This window comes from Uloborus diversus, chromosome 1 (assembly GCF_026930045.1).
Source record: "Uloborus diversus isolate 005 chromosome 1, Udiv.v.3.1, whole genome shotgun sequence".
Classification (NCBI taxonomy): domain Eukaryota; kingdom Metazoa; phylum Arthropoda; class Arachnida; order Araneae; family Uloboridae; genus Uloborus; species Uloborus diversus.
In genome coordinates, this window is record NC_072731.1 from 24,904,769 (window position 1) to 24,924,971 (window position 20,203).

At 31.7% G+C, this 20,203-nt stretch overlaps 1 protein-coding gene across 1 annotated transcript in view; it reads right to left on the reverse strand.

Moving 5' to 3' along the window:
• Positions 1-2,979: 2,979 nt before the first annotated feature.
• Positions 2,980-20,203, reverse strand: part of LOC129234321 (TBC1 domain family member 10A-like) — a 33,230-nt gene continuing 16,006 nt past the window's right edge. Inside the window, exons 2-10 of the mRNA XM_054868314.1 lie at positions 17,675-17,872; positions 14,498-14,597; positions 12,347-12,454; positions 9,516-9,622; positions 8,126-8,306; positions 7,886-7,960; positions 6,939-7,053; positions 5,078-5,232; positions 2,980-3,126 (exon numbers count right to left, since the gene is read on the reverse strand). Of these exons, the coding sequence (XP_054724289.1) occupies positions 2,980-3,126; positions 5,078-5,232; positions 6,939-7,053; positions 7,886-7,960; positions 8,126-8,306; positions 9,516-9,622; positions 12,347-12,454; positions 14,498-14,597; positions 17,675-17,817 (1,131 nt within the window). The 5' untranslated portion in view covers positions 17,818-17,872. The remainder of the gene's footprint in view (positions 3,127-5,077; positions 5,233-6,938; positions 7,054-7,885; positions 7,961-8,125; positions 8,307-9,515; positions 9,623-12,346; positions 12,455-14,497; positions 14,598-17,674; positions 17,873-20,203) is intronic.

A 20,203-nucleotide genomic window follows, 5' to 3' on the forward strand; every position in this document is an offset into this window, starting at 1 on the left:
CATCCACCCGGCTTTTAGAAACATGACATAATTATACACATGAGGCAGTGAGAAGCAAAGGGATGTAAATGGACATTTTCAAGTTTTGAGTAAAGCACGTTTAAAGATAAAATCCAAGGTAGGCTTCCACTGATTTTTTTTTTCTAAATCTTGCTGCAGATTAGCACCTACCAGGGTTACTAGAACTATCTCTTGTCTCAATGCAGAAGAGAGGTTCAACAACCATTGGTACTGGTTATCTCCAAATTTCTAATTTTGGCACTTACATCCCTTTGTTTCTCATGGCCTCATACGTGTGTATATACTTCATTGTTTCTTTATACAATATACATTGAATAAATAGTTTCTCCCATGGACAAGTTTGATATGAAGTGCAGGAGTTGGAATCAACTCCAAATCATTTCCAATCAAGAAAAACAATGAAACACTAGAGCTTTAATTTTCTAAAATATAATTCAAGTGATCAACAATTTCCTAATTATTAGACATCTCATAATAAACAGAGTAACTATGTAATGCAGTTGCAATACAAAAGATTATCATTTAAATTATTTTTATACTTCAAAAAAATACTTACACAATAGCAGAGTAAAGTATCTTTTTCCTTTTTTATGTTTTTACTTTATGACAAGAAGCCTGTTTTAATGATCTCAACAATACCCATAAAATAGTTTACACTGCCATCTTTTTAAAAAGATAAGAAATATTGAAATTTCATAATAAATGCTGAATCTTCCCAAATATAGATAAATTTCAAGAGCATCTAAAAAGCTACAGTCAAGGCACAGTCAACATCACAAATGTTACAAATATTAAAATAAAATTTCATTTTAAGACTATTAAATATAGAGCATTTTTAGATTTCAGATACAATTTTTAAAACAATAATGGTCTCTTTACACTTTAAATTAAAAAAGATAGGGGAAGGGGTCTTACTAAAGCTGATCAGGATTTCAGACAGCATTCTTAAAATTTTAACAGCAGCTGATATCCAAACTAACAAGAAATGCTAAAGAAAATTTGTGGGCAGGTTTTATGCTTTTCCACGTCAAAACAATTTGTACTACATTGTTTTCAAAGCAATTAAATGTTTTAAAATTACGTTATGTTTATAAACAAAACATAACCTATTTTTAAAATCAAGAAGTTGCACAAAAAAATCACATTTTTTGATAATTTAAGTTTTTACAACTTTACCAGCTTTCATGGATTATTTATTTACTTATTTATTTTTTTTTTTTTTGCCTCAAATAACAATGGAAAGTGTTAAAATTGCATTTAAAATGGTATTTAATCTTTGGGTTTCAACCTCATTTGCAGTTGTGATCTTGAAGTCATGAGGTGGATAAAAAAAATTGATAAATAAATAAAAATGAATTTACTTAACTCTAAACTCATCACCGAAAAATGTTTTTAGGAAAAATTCTACTTCATTAAATTCTAGAGAGAATACTAAATTTCTGGATTGATGATATCAAAGAGAGAAACTCAATTTTACACACTGCATGTTGTCAATGTTGAAACAATAATACTAAAGGAGAAAAATTAATAGTAAAAATTCACAGCCAGAAATTTCTCATTTGAATCATTTTTTATCTTTCAGAAAGTTCTGATTTGGAATCCATCAGTGTTTTCAATTTCCATATGTTTCGTTTTCTGGTAAAATGTGCCCCAAAATAAAAAGGTTTTAGAAAAATATTGAATACATAATTATTCACTTTGAAAATTTGATTTTAATTACTTTATCAGGAAAATTTGATTTTAAATTGACTTGAGTCAGTGGTTAGCAGTAGCGTGCTTCTGTAGTAACTACATTTTATAGTAGTTTGTAGTGTAGCGCACTACTTTTGAAAAAAAGTAGTGTGGTGAGTAGTTTGACACAAAAAAAAAGTAGTTAGTAGCAATTTTTGGAAACTACTTTCAAATAAAGTTTAAAAAAAAAAAAAGGTTTAAATGAATTTAACTGGCTCAAATTTTACACAAGTACATCAGCGGAAGCAATGAGAATGAGAAAAAATGCCCTAAATTTTGTTTGACGCCATTAGTTTATTTGCTGTCGTAATTTTCATATTTCACCAATATTTGTATAGAATAGAGCTTGACAAGAAAAGTATATGAGTTAGCTATTAACCATCAATTTAGTAAATCCTTCATTTTTTCTGGCTGCCGAAGAATGTCCCATGGATGAACGTTTTAGATTTCAAAGAGGTTATGGTTCCAATATTTCAAAAACACTTATTTTAGCAAAAAATGAAGATATCCGCTATTTCTCTAGTAGAAAATTTCGTGAATTTTACATGAAAAGACCAAAAGTTAAAAAACAAACATATTTCACGAGGCTTAAATTTTTGTGATTACAACGAGCACGCGAAAACATTAAAGTCTCGCGAAAATAAGAGCTTTTACAGTATTCACCAAATAAAGACACAAATGTTATAGAAGAGGATGATATTGAAATGCCCTGACCAGCTTAAAATAAATACGAGCATTACAGTGTTATTTAAGAGTATGATAACGGACATTTTGGAAGAAAAAAAAATGCAGATCATTCTTAGTAATATTAAATATTCTACGTTATCAATCTAAACCTTTTTTTGTTCAATCCTCGTATGGCGTGCGTGTGTAGGATTTCTTTCGTTTTTTTAAATGAAGGGAAAGTACTAAGATTGACTTGACTATTTTATATGTGAACTTTTTTTATATCTAATAAAATGAAACAATAAATATCAAAATATTGTTTAAGAAATTAACTTAAGAAGTTAAGCTGCTTACTGACCTCAGTAACTGAAAATCTTTAAAACATTGTTTTTCATGAGCATAAAATGAAAATGATTTTGTTATGCATGGATTTTTAATCCAATATAAAAGATGAGAAGCAAATTGAATATGAAAAGCAGATGAACTGCCCACAAGATCACCATAACTAACACACTTAAAAATTCATTTTAGCACCATTCAATATTGCATTTTTCAACAATTCTAATCTCTGTGAGATTTAGGTGTCCTTTTAGATGTGCCGTTGGCATGCTCTTGCATCATCTGCTGCTCTTTCAGAGTGCGTCTCTTAGCAATTTGTTTTTGGTGTTCTTTTTCCATATCATTTTCTGTTATGTTTAGTTTAAGAACCTGAAAATATTATTTTTCAAACAACATGATGATCAAAATTTTATTATTTCGAGTTGTTTTTATAGTTACCACACAATATCAGCATTAAGAAAAGTCTAAAATTTTTAAAATAATACTAATTACTTCAACATACAATAGTTTTACATGTAAAATTTAAATTTTTTTAAAAAAATGCAAAATTACATGATTTTTTGTCAGACATACCTAACAAATTTTAGAAAAATTCTGAAGTTGGATGAATTTAAAAAAGGTAAGAACATACAATTCTAAGCACATATTACTACTTTATTTAAAGCTTGTTATTTCAAGTAAGGTCAGTTGGGGTAAGTGCGGTTTTGGGGCAAGTGCGGCTTAGGTTAATAATCAGAAACCGGGAATATCTGCAAGGCTGCTTGCCATCTGGGTAGCTTGGTAAACGTTATTACTTTGCACTGCGTGCGTTAGATCGCGCTACTTGAATGGTAACTCTACTCCCTCCCTTGTTTCCTAACTTTTCTCATTCCCACTACAGTGCCATGTTGTTATGGTTCGAGAAATCATCGTTTCTTCTGTTGTTGTTCTCACTTTTTCGTGCTTCCAAAACGTAAGTACAACTATTTCATGTCTACTTTTCGTATTTTTAAAGCTGAGATTTATTATTTTTTACTCTAAAATCAATTAATTTTAGGGCTGCACTTGCCCCAGAAAATTATACGAGTGGGAAAGTGCGGCCCGAAAAAAAGGGGCAAGTGCAGCCTCGCATTTCTTGGAGCTGCACTTTCCCATTAATCTGGCAATGTTCTTTTATGACAGATATAATTTGTTTGCAACGAGTTAATGTAGCAATGTAATTAATTTTTAACCCCTTCATCTTTGTCTAACTAACAATAAGTGTCACTAGTCTATATTGCTCTAATATAACTGCTTATATGTACTGCTCCATAATATAAATTAAATTGTTAATTACTATACTAAATGTACTTATACAAAAAAATATGTTCAAGTTCGTCAAAGATCTTTTGTCAGTTGTATAGTTACATTTTGTATTATTAAGTTAATATTTTATAAGTTCGTTGATATTCAAGTTTTAAAGATTATTCCTTGATATGCGAGTTTTTTTTTTTTTTTTAAAGCTTATTAGCATAATAAAAGTTATCTTTCATGCTCTTTATTTAATTTAAAATAAAAACTTCAAAATTTTGTTTAATAACCCATTGTTCCTTGAACATTCTTCATTTTACATTGACAGGTTTCGTTAGGAAAAATGTAATAACTTCCCAATGAATAGGTGAAAATAAAAATAAAAAAATCATTTTTAATCAGGAAAAATACTCTATTGATTGCACTTGCCCCTTATTTTCTCAAACGGTTTCAAAAAAAAAAAAATTCAGATAGGTGCCCCACTTTTATTGAGAAAGTGCGCCCTAGAGAACAATAGTTTTTAAAAACTTTTCAACTTTTTTACCTGCAATGATTTTAACAGGCTCATGTCTTGGGAAATACACTAAAACAGGTAACATACGAAATAAAAATTAAAAAAATTGTATCGAGTCTTGTGATGTCTAGGCCTTAATAAAGTCGAACTGTACAATTTAAAGGCTGCACTTCCCCCAACTCACTTTACCTAGTTTTAAAAACTAACAAATGTGTTTCTTATAATATAAAGTACAATAAATATAGCAATCAATACCAAAAACTTAGAATTAATGTCAAAGTTCTAAGCTTGAAACAGCATTAAAATGATTAACAAATGATTCATTTGAAGATAGAGTCAAATCAAAAATTTCACTTTCATAACTGTTCTGAAGTTGCAAATAACCTTTATTTAGATTCCAACCCAGCTTTTAAGGACCCATAACAAATGCTCATTTCTCTTAGATTACATAATATTGTATTCATATTTCTTACAATGACATTGTAAAAATAATTTTAAAAACCTTTAATAGTACCTAATTAAAAATTTAACAATTACCTGCATTATTAAGAAATCATCTTGTAAATATTCAGCAGGTATATGGCGCAAGCATTCCAATGTTTCATACATTGTAGGACAATTCTTCAAAGTTTCTTGTTTTCCCAAAACACATTTTAAGATCACCAAAGCCACTTTGAAAAGTACTTTAATACCTACCAAAAGTCAAAATATAGCCATTTTTAAAGAAAGAAGAAAATAAATAAAAATAAAAAATGAATTAAAAGATAGGAAATAGATAGATACTTTTCTAGTAATCTCAAAGTTTCAAAAATGAATTAATTTTTATATCCCAGACCAACATAGAAGTAATCCGATTGAAAAACTTCATTGCTTACTTAAAGATAACTCGATTTAGCCCAAAGTTCAGTCATATCATTCTTTTTCTCAAAATAATATCTTGCTTCTGACTACACTTGGGGCAAATTTAACCTGGCAGTGACATACTGTGATGAGGATCTGCATAGCCTTCACAATGCTGCCAGGTTAGGGAATACAGATGATACAAAGGGGCATGCACAGAAATTTTGGAGCCCGTCACAAATGACTTTTACAAGCTCCCTCCATATAAGCTAATGCACACACTAAAACAGGACAGGATTACAATTGGGTACTAACTTCTAAGCAATATTAAAATTAATCTGGCAGTTAAGTCATGGGGGCTCAAAATATCTTTTATTCATAGGCGGCTGGTGCACCAAAAAATTAGGGGATTAAAAGAAGTACCGGAAAACTCATGCATAAGTCGACCCCCCCCCCCAACTTTTAGGAAGAAAATCAGGAAAAATTGAAAACCCGAATATAAGTCGACCCGCTACTTTCTGAAAAAAATCGGGAACATTTCGCCGCTATTTTTGAATATAAACGTTGTGAAAAGGAAGGAAGTTAAATGTAATGAACATTCTTATGTTGAAAAATGTCCGATTTTCATACTTTTGACAAAAACTGTTCACTCCTGGGATCACGATTTTTCATAAGGGTTCGACTTTGCTGTTACGATTTCTGTTGCTTGTTGCTTTTATTTTGAATTAATATCAATAAAATTCTGCACTCTACCCATATATTACTTTTCAAAAAATGAGCTTTGATTCGGGACTACCAGGAAAATTTGCGAATATGGCTATTCCCACAATTTTTGCGTAGTCGGTCGTTTACTATAATTATTTCACCTTTATTTCACATTCAGGCCATGTAAAATAGCAGAATGCATAAGTATACTTTAACATCTGTTTAAAGGGGTTGGAATAAAATTGGAAAAATTAGTGTTTTTCCCAAAATATGTTCTGGGAAAGTTTTTGGAAATTCTGCCCCGCATATAAGTTGACCCCCAAACTTTTAACCTCATTTTTATGCTAAATTTCTCCACTTATATGCGAGTATATATGGTATGAGGTTTAGGGGGCGGGGACCTTGAAGCTGTTTTTTTTTTTTTTTTTTTTTTGTAAAATTGGGCTATATTACTGGCTTTTAACATTATTGTTTAAATAACTTCTAAGAATGTGAAATATGGCATCAAAAATCAAGATGGATAGCCACCATAGACTTCCCCTTCCATTTCAAAGTTCCATTCTTATGAAATAAAATGGGAAAAGTCCATTTAATTGGAATTTTAAGTTTTAACTTTTGTGAAAGAAATCAATCTACCATACAAAATTTATTTTTTCAATTGATTTTTAACTCTGAAAAGTGAGGGGGAATGGCCCCATAACTTTTGGAAGTAAGGGAGCAATTGCCCCCCCCCCCCCCCATATGAGCTGCCTATGCTCATAAGTTATTAATGTCATTGTATGATGAGGCTGAAACACTTGCATGCAAATAACACAACAAACATCACTATAGAGCAACAAAAAAGAATATTTACCTTCACAAAGGAACATATCCCATACTCGCAAAACAGATGACCAGGGTAGAGTTCGAGAGAAAGCACACATGAACCATTCTGTCATGTATAAGATAGGTTCAACTTTTTGCTTTTTCTGTCAAACGAGAAAAATCATTTGAAAAGAATAAGTATGATGAAAGCACAATAAAAATTTGAGATACAAACCTTTCTTTCAGTATTACACATTTGATAATATTTACTCAATGGAAAAGTTAAACAAGACTAAAATTAATCCTTGCATAAATATATAAATGTACATACAATAAAACAATACCCCCTCTCCCTCTTAAAAGAAAATTCACTTAAAAATAAAGGCAAAAGTTAACTAAGTAATGTAGATAGATAAATCAAATGTAACAATTCAATGAAATAAATTAACATGTAACACAAAAATATAAATTAAAAAAAAAAAAAAAACTACTGAAAAATGTTAACCAAATATGGTTATTAAATGTATAGCAAATAATATTTGGTTTTCTATACTTAGATATTAGATTATTAAAGACAGATTAGATTAATTAAAAAAGATATTGAAATGATCAAATTTAGAACAAGTTTGATATTCTGAATATTATTACCTTTGACTTGGAGAAAATGCTTATCAATATTCCACTCAAAATTACACTTTTTGCAATTTCAAATTTTTACTTGGTTGATTTTTTGCTCAATATAGAAAAACGTGCATTTTCTCCATTAAAGTTTCATTTTCAAGAATTGAAACTCATACGTTTTAGAAATAAACAGCATTGCAATGGGATCTAATTTTAGCTCTACTTTTCCAAACTTATTTGTAACTAAGAAAGTTCATACAAAAAACGGTTAGTTCCTACTATTAGAGAACAAAATGACAGTAAAACCCACCGAAACTAAACGTGAAATATTCTAAAGCAACATGTTAATACAGATAATAACTGATACGCACTTACTAAATGTTTATGAATAGATGGTGCAGCTTTTTTTATGAGACCAAATAAGATTTCACCATCAATTTGGATTGCTTCCTGTAAATATAAAAAAAATTAAATCCCTATACTCATAGACAGTTTTGAAATTTATAGATTGAGTTTATCAAATCTGGGAATTTATCATGAAACTCATTAAAAGTACACATATCTTATTTTAAAAAAATTTAAATTAAAAAAAGTAAATGAAAGAACAATACTCACCAATCCGGGACTATAATATCCAGGAAGATATTTTTCACAAATGGCAACCAAACACCAGAATGCCTGCTCAGCAGGCATATGCATCAACAAGGCTGCAGCAATTGGTGCTTGAGCTTGACAGTAACCCACAGATGGGTTGAATAAAGAATATGCTTTCAAAATTCTAAACAGATCTGCCTGGCTGTTTCAAAATCAAAGTAATAAATACAAATTATAAACTAAAATCTCAAATCATTGAAACATTTGCTAATTTTCTGAAGAATTTTGGCATAAAATACTCAAAAATTGATTAGAAACAATACTATCTAATACCATGTATTATTTAGTATGAAATATCTCCAAGCAGTTTTCTCTTGTAAACATAGTTTAGTTGTACAAAAATTTAGTTTACACCTGCAGGTTTTCTTTTTCTTTTCACTGATGTTGCATTAATTCAACTAATGTAACAGCAGGATGTCAGCTGGGAATATTTCTTACAAAACCTCAATCAGCATGGTTACTAAACATATTGGAAGATTGGTTAAAAAGTGGCAAGCAGGTTTCCCCACCAGGTAAGTCCTGGCATGGGTCAAGGGCCATTACCAGTTCACACTGATAGAGTGTCCATCATGGGCAAGGGGCGTTCATTGAACTTTGCTGCGCCCTTGCCGGGATTTGAACATGGGCTCGAATATGCTTGAGCATAACACTCTAACCACCATATGCTGAGTGACACACCCCAATTAGCAACAATCCAAAGATAGAATTTAAGCATTTATAAAAATCAAAGAAAAAACCCCCAATAAAACCTGATTCAAAATAGATTTTGAAATGAAAGAGTACTAAGGTGGTACATTATAAAGTTATTTTTCTCTTTCTTTATCCATCTATGTAAATTGAAATATATATGTGTTGAATTTGTCTTTTCAAATAATTTACTTCAACTGTTCATTATTCATACTCCAATTTGCTAATTCGCAAGAACAAACATTTTCCCAACAACCAACAAAAAGCAAAATTTACCTATCTCTTCAATTTCAAAAATTTGTTTAAAATGTCAGATAGTTTAATTTCAAGCCATGGAAATACATGATCCTCAGACATTAACAAAACGCTTTAATATTTTTTCAATAGTTTCTCTGGCACATGTTTTTAATGGTATTTTTCAGCTCTTGACCCAGGGTGTGCACTCATTTTCCTCAATTTCATGAAAATAAACTCTAGATGAAATTGAGAAATGTAACAAATTATTATGAAACACAAAATGGTTTTCTTCAAAGATAATTCCTTTTTAGGGGAAAAAATAGAAAACAAAAAAATGAAATTAAAATTAAACAATTATTGTCTAAAAGTGTTTTTCCCCTACAATAAAATTAAATGAGTTTTGAAATCATCAAGTTGACATACATACCCATGCCCTTGATTCTTGACAAATATTTCATGAGAAGGAAACTGGCGATGAAGATCTTTTTTAATATCTTCAACACATCTTGGATCACCAACAGCACCATCCAGTTCCTGAAAATCCCTTTAAAATAACTCCTAAGCATATCAACAACATTGCACACAATATTGGTAATATGCAGGTATTTTATTAAAACCACTGTCAACACTTTCAAAACTTTTAATGATGAATTATTTTAGCTTTCCTTAATTTTAAATTGATTTTTATGTACTGTAGTAAATTTTTCTTACTTCTTTTACTCTTGCTGGGTTTGTAATAACTAACATATAGTTTAGGACATTTTAAAGACTAAATGCAAATAAAGACCTGTAAATATTGGAAGTGTTACAGTAACAGTATATTATTCATAATGCACTCTTAATATTTTATTTTATTCATAATAGAATTTTTTTTCCATTTAAATCATTTTTTAAATATGATTTGGACAGCAAAAAAAAAGAAAAGAAAAAGAAATCTGATAGCATTCAAACATTTAAATACCTTGTAAATATATATATTACTTGGTAAATATATCAGGGGTGGCCATTTCAAGCAGAAACCAAGTCCCCTCTCCCTCCAAAAAAAAAAAGTTTAAAATCCTTTTAAACAACTCCTTTAAAATGTTTAATAGGGCCAGCTATGGCATGATCCCTCTGTATTTACATAAAGAATACTTTTATAATTACAATGTGCCAAAAAAGGAAATGCCTATAAAAATCGATAAAGTATGCTTCTTTCAAAATATTGCATTGAAACTAAGGTTAAATCCAGTTACTGGTTTTGAAGGTGTTATTAGCAAATTTGGGGCACATAAATTGCAAGAGGGTTTAGTGTTATATTTGGGTAGAAATATGTGGTCTGGGCCTATATTATTTCCTGAAATTGAAATCTGCAATTTAAGGCTCTATTTGGTTGTGTTAAGGGGAGGGAGTCCTCATCTCACTGGATTCACACTTGATTGAAATAAGCTAAAATTGACAACTTTAACATATTGTGGAACCTAAATGAAACAGTAGGAAAATATTTTAATTGCATAAATTGATTTTGTTGTAGGTTAATTTATTCAATGCAAAATCATTTTCAATAACTTATCTTGAAAACATGCATCTGAAAATAGCATTGTTTTTTAATATCATTTGATTTTACAAATTCCTTGATCTTGCGAGCATTTTTTGAGGGTCACAGGTGGTGGGACACTGTTAGTAATAATAGTAAAACCCTGATAATGAATGATATCTTTAAAATGAAAAAGGGTGCTATGCTGGTTAAACTGAAATGTAAAAGTTTAAAACAATTGCACTTCAGAGTCATTGAAAACATATTAAAACCTAATTTTGAGAAATCGGTGAGTTACAGGAGGGCAATGTGTTTCTTTGATTGATACATGCAAAGAAGTTAAAACACTAAATGCTTCAGGTTTTTGAGGAAAATATATTTCAGAACATTAACAATAAAGAATATTACTTGTGAAAGGATCAATAGAAATAAGAGCTATCTTTACAACTGATGCAAAGAAAAATAATTTCTACTATAAAAAAAGAAAATTTACATCTAATCTCTTTAAATCAATGGGAATAAATTATTTTTATCACCTTTTGGCCATTTAAGGAAATGAGTACTTAATATAGCTGGTCACTTTAAGGACAGTGTGGGACAAAAAAAAAAAAAAAAAACCTAGGGACCTATGAATTTTAGTAATAAGTTTACTTATTATTTATGATTATTTTACAGATTTTTGCAAAAGAATCACTCATGCTCAAAAAACAAACATAATTTTCAAAAATATCAATTTTGTTTGCTTGTTTTTGGCTCATAATAAGCAGAGATTTCCGCACTGGTGTACCAAGCCTTCAGAAAACTTGGCAGCATACAAGAGAATCACTATTATACTAAAATTTGATATAATTTAAGAAAATTTGATAAAATATGAGCATTTGAAGCAACTTATTTCTCACTGCATATGCACAAAGAAAAACAGATTTGGTATCTTATGAAAAAAATCCAGAGTTTAATATTATAAAAACATAGAAAGACATTGGCAACCTAATGAGTCACATTTCAATTAATCTTTGCTCATTAAGTCAAAAATATTATTTAAAGTTTTCATGATATTCAAATGAACTTTTTTTATTTGATACCAAATCTATTTGGCTATGAAATTTTGAAAACTACAAATTGCTATCTTTCACAATTTTACCAAATTTTTATTTCAAATGCTAGTGTAATGACTCTCTTGAATGCTGTCAAATTTTCTGAAAGTTGGTAAGTCAGGACAGAAAACTCTGCATATTTTGGGCCAACAACATGCAAACAAAGCTTAATATTTTTGAGAGAAATGATTATCAGAATCTTCGAGATTACAAGGGATACTTTCATGAAGATCTATAAAAATATTGAGCTGATATTCAAAGCTTATTTTGTGCTATTTAGGATGATCAAACAAAGTTCGTAGTTCAATTTGTTGCTGGTCCTCTAAATGCATGGGTACCTTTTAATAGGAATATGTCAGCTGAAGCATACCATTTGTGTGACAAAAGTTACAAAACAATGGTCTCCTTATTTCTCGAGTAATTTTTCAAAATATGAATTTTTTCAAGTGATGCGGGTTTTTTTGTCTGCCATTTTAGATATGCATACATAAAACATGAATCTTTTATTTTAATTTTATTATGCATAGGATTCATTATACTTTGTTACAGTATTATTTTTTTAATGTATTACCTTCAAAAAACATTTCAAAATCTGCAAAAAGGAAATTTCAAAACAGTAAAACAAAAGTTCAAAGAATGAAACATAACTGTAAACTTATGGCGGTAGTTTTCCATGTAAAATTTTGCCCCACATAGATACTGCCATGCTCTCGCTCTAAGGGCAGGAGGAATGCCTTTCCTGCAACGTTCTCTCACCTATAAAGAGGGAGGAGGGAAATCTGTTAATGATTCATTTTTCAAAACAAACCAACCTTACAATACACGAAACAACCATACTGAGCTTCCAAAGCAAATATGCATGCTTTCATTTGTTTAAAAGTTTTTAAAAAATCACCGGAAAACAATGTTAAAACAAATAGTAACACTGCCCAGCAATGAAAAACTTCCTTCAAAATGCTACTGACAACATTTGTGCTGATTCTTCTATGAAAATAACCCACTGAATACAAATATGACTGCCATTTCATCACCCTCCAGTTTTCGGAAAAGGTACCACCATTTTTTTCCCAATTTGATAGTTTCATAGCTGTTATTTTTATTTTGAGGGGAAAGGAGCATTATATTAGACAAACATTTTTCTGAGTGGTAAAAAGTTTAAAAGCATGAACATTTGGAGCAAGTTGGTAGACTCATAGGGGAATTCTCCCTAACATACTTAAAGAAATCATCAAACATGATCTTTTTTACATGGATCTTTTTACAACTTTTTCCCTTATTTTTCAGAGTAAAACCAAAGTATCAGATGCACTCCAGTAAGCTGCATGTTCAAAAAGAAATTTCATCGTAAAACATTTTTGATTGCAAAAAAAGTTTAAATTGACATAGCCTAGTATACAAATCGAAGGCACAAACTTGTGATTTCAATTTACAAGTTGAGCCACACCATGTCTGTGGACACTTGTTGGTGGAATTAATTTACTTTATCTACTTATTTGTCGGCACTCTCAGCTTCAATGAGATGACATCTGCCTCCAGCTAGGTTATAGTCTATTCCAAACTGACGAGTCCTAAACAAGGACGGAACTGCAGTCTCTGGATGTGATAACCCGGCTGAGCATGTAGTTCTTACACTTAGCCCCTTTCTTAGGGGCGGTAACTTACTGCTTTAAGCAAAAACATATTTGTTTGTTTACTGTCTCATCACCAATAGCAAGAGGTTTGGGACCAAGACAGGTTGTCCTAAAAATAATCACTAGGGTCCTGATCAGGGTTTGAAAATATGATATTTTTGTAAAATATCAAAAATTTCCGATATTTTGATACATATTGGATATTTTGATATCTATCCGATATTTTCAATAAGCAAACTAAAGTCTTCAGAATAGTAAATGCATCCTCAAATCACTCTTTATTTTCTTATATTATAATTACAATATGTAGACTTAAAATTAAGGTTTCTTTTATTATTTAATTCTAACATTTCATTTTATATTTCTATCAATTTTAATGGAGTTAATTTAACATTAGCTGTTTGACTCATTTGTTTTCTGTTAGCTACTTTTACAGTTATATGATTCAGAAATAAAATAGACATTGGTCAGTACACAGCCATAAGACATTTTATTTTTCTCTGACCAATGTTTAATATTTAATTAGGCACTTTTAATATGAATTAAAGCTGTTACATTACATAATTTTGTGAATGTAAAATAAAAAAGGAATATTATATTAGTTTGTTATATTAATGATGTAATAACACATCATAAAAATATAGTACATAAATTTTTGCTAATTTTTAATAATAAATGAACAATGTTACTATGATTAATATTATTTTTACATTGAAAATACCGTAAAATAAATATCGAAAATATCATATTTTCAAAATAAATATCAGATATATATCGACTGATATACATCAGCGAACCCTGGTCCTGGTATAATAATAATCCACATGGTGATTAAAATGAATACTTTGACAACTGGGAAAATTTCTTATCCATTCACTACTGAAATACCCAATTGGCAAGAGATTTTTAACTTCATTTATAATTTATTTTCAAAACACAGTATTTCATTTCACTGACAGAGAAAAGCCATGATTTATTTCACCCCCTACCACCAACAGCACTTTTCCCTGAAGTGTGCTAATAACAAAATTCCTTTGTGTGTGACAGAGAGTGGACACCATACAGCAGCTGATAACTTTCCACCAAATAGCAGTGTTATGTGGGAAATACTTTATTCAAATCAAGATTATTAATTCTTTTCAGTAATAAACAGACACAGAATACTCACCTTCTTGTATTTTTTTGTCATGAAAAGGTCCCAATTTTCTAACATTTCCAGCCATTTCAATTCTCTTTGTCTCAATATTTCAATGGGTAAAGCTGCAGAGCTATAAAAGAAAATTAAAACTACTGAACTAAAATTCATTGCATGTAACATATGCCACTTAGATGCTTTCTTTTTTAGAAAAACTTCTACAATTTGATCTTTGTTTTCGCATTTCAAGATCAATCATTTAAATTTCATTCCAAATAATCAACCTCATAAGAAAACTTTCAATAAAATAGTCAATTACGTTGAAGTTTTGTCATAAAGCAGGGGTTTGTCCAGGATTTTTCAGTGTCCGTTTTTTGTGAAAAATCAGATCATTTTGCGAAAATTCAAGTAATTTTGGGAAAAATGAAATTATTTCAAGTTTATAAGTGTAGTAATATATTGGGGGAGAGGGGAGGGGGGTTATGGCGCAAATTGTGGGATAGGAATTTTCAGGTGGGTTATTTTGGGGTCTTCTCTTTTCTGGAGAGAATATCATTCTTCAGGGAGTAGGAGAAGGCGGTCAACGCTCTTCTGGAGATGGGCACCCCACTGATGTATCAATATCTTATCTATTTACTCTTCCAAATTTTCCTTATATATATATATATATATATATATATATATATATATATATCATTCGAGAAATATTACCTAGAGACATTATATATCTGGTAAAAACTTAAAGTAATTGAAACAAAAATAAAATTCAGGCAGCAGTTCAGTATTTAACTTTTTGACACATGACACTTGTAAAGAGCACGGAATTTCGTTTAAAGCTTTTCAATGTTATGATTTTAACAAAATGAATTTTTATTTGTTTGCCTCTTAACAAAGCGTAGTAAACATCAAAAATGAGAAAAATCTGATTCCCATAGTAGATGCAAATAGATTGCAATTTTGAAAGTGAAGGCATGAAAAGTATAAAATCGGCAAATAAAAGAATTGCGAAAAATTATTTTAAAAGTCTTCTATAAACATATTGTTAATATGTATCGACAGAGTTAAAACAAACATAAATTTAAACCAGCGATTGAGAGTTTAACTTTTTAATCCTTATCAAAAACACGCAATTTCGCTTCAAATTTCTGAACCATATTTTTAATAAAAAATAAAAGAAATTTCCTTTATTTTCCAGCTAACAAGGCATAGTAAGCCTCAAAAATGAATAGAATTTGATTCTCATACCGGATGCAAAGAGATCGCATGTATTTTCAAAATGAAGGCAACAAAAGTATAAAAATGCCTAATAAAATAACTTTAGAATGACATTTTAACAGGTATACATGATGAATATTATTAATAATCAGCAACTTACTTGCTGAAAAATTTGGAGTAAAGAAAGTAAATTGGGGATGGGGAGATAAAAGCGTAACGGATAATATGGGACTTCCGGTTTTAACACATGGAAAAATATGGCAATTGCTGAACATAACTGAAACAAAATCACCCCTGTTAGCATAAAAAAACTCAAACGCCATGAAATTTTGTTTAAAATAATGTTAAAACAGGTCGCCAAAATGTTTAACGTCATGTGCTTATTAGCAATAATTTTAAAACTGGTAACCATACCTGAAGTGATTGCATTTAACACCTACCCCTAGCCATGGTTTGTACTTTTCAATTAACTCTGATATGATATTCTTTCTATTTTTCTTTAAATCATGAATTGAGAGAAAAGTCAAGTCTTTCGTGTCAATTTCGCAGTGCAGGAGATTGCATTTTTAGAGAAACTTATAACAACAACATTGCTGCTATCCATTTTGATTCAGTTATGATAAAACAAAGAAGCAAAATTATATAAACACAATAACCGACTTAAGTTGCTGATTTCTTTTAAAGAAGCAAACTAACATTAACATAACAAGAGCTATATTTGCCAGCATTAGTGATTTATCGCTTGTGCAAGCACCAAAGAAGAGCGCCAACATTTTTTTCTTGCAAAATAAGAAGATCTGTGCATAAGCTGATCCCCCTAATCTTAACTTCAAAAAAGGCTAAAATTATCAGCTTAAACACGGAAATATGTGTTATTTTGATATCAGTTTAGCTCTTTCAATGAGAGAGCAAGCTTTTCTCTTTTGAGCGAGAAACGTAAAAGACGCGAAATTTTCGCCCGAGTAATACGAGTGTTTTTCCCCCTTCTCACCAACCAATAATGGCCGCCGCTCTCTCACAGTTACTTCAAACGCGACAATGGGAGTAGATACGGTATGTTCCCTCCTGTACTTCTACCTCCATGATTTAAACGGACTAAATATATTTCGGACAAACCTAGCCCGGCAGCATTAAGTGGCTACGCAGATTCAAACTACAGCATTACAATGCTGTCAGGTTAGGTTTGCCCTAACTATATATATACACCTTAAAAGAAAGATGGTAGTAGAACATTTGCCCGTCAGAACAAAGTTTAAACAGTACTTCTTCAAGTTGAAACGCATAGAACAATATGACTGGGTTCGTGATCTGTTGACTTATCAGCAAAGAACTTTCCTCATAAGAAAAATTTATTGATCTCAAGAGCAAATGCTCCTTAAAACTGGGATTTCGCACCTTTGGCCGGATACGGCAGTTAGTAAAAAGAATATATCTAAAAATTTCTGATCATGTCATTCATGAGCTGTTACTGTTACCATTGTTCTTAGCATTGACTTTTCAAGAACAAAAAAATATTGTGGCTAGTTCCTCGATTTAAAAACTTCCTGTAGCTCTTCTCATCATAGAGCTGAAAAAAAAGCGCCACTTTCCCTCAAGATAGGCATAACTTTCTTAGACTTGTTATGTGAAAGTTTGGGACTTGCTGGTCATAATAATCATTGAAATTCGTGCCGCACTTCAATTCAATTTCTAAAGAAACTGATATATTTAAAAGATTAAATGTTAAATCCATATGGAAATGCTGTTTTTTCCCCCCTTCCTTGCTTCGATTAGTGAATGATGGAAACATATTGACATATGAAATTTGGTTCAGTGTGCAGCAAAAATTAAGCACTGCGTTAACAGACCCAATTATCCTCTGGCAAGACACCTGCACAAAAGGGGCCAAAGCTCTTAAAAATTCCCAAGAACATAGATGATATTTATCATCAGATAAATATCGGCAACCGGCAATAGGCCAATAGCTAGGTATAAGTGTGAAAATCAAAAGCTCACTGATTTGGATTCCTGTTCCCAATGAATCCATAACGATCTATCACGCCGTCAGTCTCTTCAATGCCATTCTCTTGAGTGACAATACTTTCCTTAGTAATATCTCCATCACTTTCATCTATAGACACATTAGAAGAACTGGCCATAACACATAGCTTGTGCCCATTTACACAATAATGAAGGATGTTTTACAAGATGAACCTGAAAAAAAAACAGACATCTATCATATTTGTATTAAAACGATACAGTCTCAAACTGTAACTTCTACTCTATAACAGAAAAATCGACGTGCCAAGGAGTGGTCCAATTGAGACGAAAATTAGTGGGTAGGAAGAGAATGCACAGAATAGTAAATGATTAAATTCTTAGAACAATTGAATATTTTATGTCAGAGTTACACTAACAAGCTCAATAAGGTGTTGACCTGTCTCAAGCCTGGATACAAGCTGAATCAAGGCATGGCAAAGATTGATAAAGCTCCTGGAGGGTGTCCTGCCGTATTTCCTGCCAAATTTGCTCCAATTGGCGAACGAAGTTATCAACATTCCTTGTCAGATGCAATCACCATCCCATCATATCCCAGACATGTTCGATGAGAGAGAGTTCTAGCTATCTGGCTAGCCACGGAAGAATTTGACAAGCTTGCAGACAGTTCATAGCAACAAGTCCCGTACATTATCTGGCATTGTCCTGCTGAAAACCAATCTAGGGTACTGCAAAAGGAATGGCAGCAAAACAGGTCTTAAGATGTCATTGACCTACCACTGTGTAGTAAGTGTACCTCTAATTATGACCAAAGGGGTCCAGCTACCAAAGGAAATGGCACCTCAGACCATAATGCCTTGTTGAGGGCCAGCGTGGCATACAAAAGTAAAACCAGGATCCTCCCTCTGACCTGGGTGTCACCAAATGCGTCTTTGATTATCATCAGGACACAGTTGGAAGCGGGATTCGTCGCTAAAGACGATACGTCCCCAGTCGGCATCATTTCAACCTGATCGAGCCATGCAACACTGTAATCTGGCTCAGCAGTGTGTAGGCGTCAGTGGCAAGTAGAGTAACGGTCGACGCGAGTGTAGATTTCACCGTCCCAACCATCTGTAAATGGTCATGATGGACACTGGTGTTTGGGTTGAACGTCTGATGGTTCATAGAGATGAAGAAAGCATGTGACAGCTGATCAATAAATCACTCTGTCATCACGATCTGTTGTGACCCTAGGTCGAACGCTACCATTCTGACGCTGAACTTGGCCATTTTCCACCCATCCTTGCCAGCATCTTCGAATCTCCGCATCCCTTCGACTCAAATGACAAATGATTCTCTGATTAGACCAACCGGCCACTTTCAATCCAATGATACGACCTCTTTTAAACTGTGACAATTGCTCGTAATGAGCACGAACCATGCGGCAAGACATTTTTAAGTTGTTGAAAGGTAATCTGAATCGCAATCAAACCGAAAGTTTTAACAACTGTTGAAGAACTGCTCTTTATATACATCTGCTGGATGCCAATTTCGATGCACTGGAGGGCAAACTATTCATTCATTGGACATCAAATTTTAATCATTTGCATACCTGGACAAAACACTCATGCATACAAAATTTCAAAGCAATCGGATGATTGCTTTTTGGTGTGTCGATTTTTTTGTTATAGAGTATAGTATGTTGAGCAATTATTACAACTTTCATTTTTTAAAACTTACAAATTAAGTGCCTAAGCAGATCACCATAAAAAAAATAATAAACAACAAAAGAAAGAAAAATGACTTCTGATATAAAATGGGTGTGCTTGAATGCCTTACTTGGTAGTGGGGGTGGAGGATTTAATTCCCTCCGCTGCTCTAGATATAATTTCCCCTTTGAATTATAAAATAATATTGACAAGCCCAAGCAGCTTTCAAGGTTTGGTAAAAGAGTACAAACCATGAGTAAGGATAAATGAATTTCCCTTTTCTGAGCAATTGAAGTGGGCCAGGCCAATCTCCCTTTGCAAGGGAAAAACATTTGCTAATAAATTTACTACATAAGCTCAGTCATCACAGCGGGATCTAAAAGGGAGCAAGCGCCCTGGGCAGTAATTTCTGGGGGTCACCATATTTCTGTGTTTTTCTTTTTTGTAGAAGCTCCATATAAAAACATAAAGAAAGTTAAATGAGGGCGGCAATTTTAAGTTTTGTTTCGGCTTGGATAAATCCTAGTTCCTGCACTGTCAGTCATAATGAGTTCTCATGATAAGAAATCAGTACTGGAATGCACGAAATTTAGTTCGCTGCCACATGCGAATGATACAAACCATACTATCCCTTTTTGAAAATTGTTTTTTTTTTTTTTTTTTTTCGAAATTTGCAAAGAAACGAAGAGTTTGCATTTGCAAAATTACAGATTTTATAATAGTTTTCCCATGTTGCAATGCATTCCTTTTTTTTAAAGAGAATATTGTACTGGCTCACTCCATGCAGCATGTTTACCATTTTTATAGCTCAAAATTCTGTACCAACTCTTTATAACTCAAGTAAGTTCCACATTAG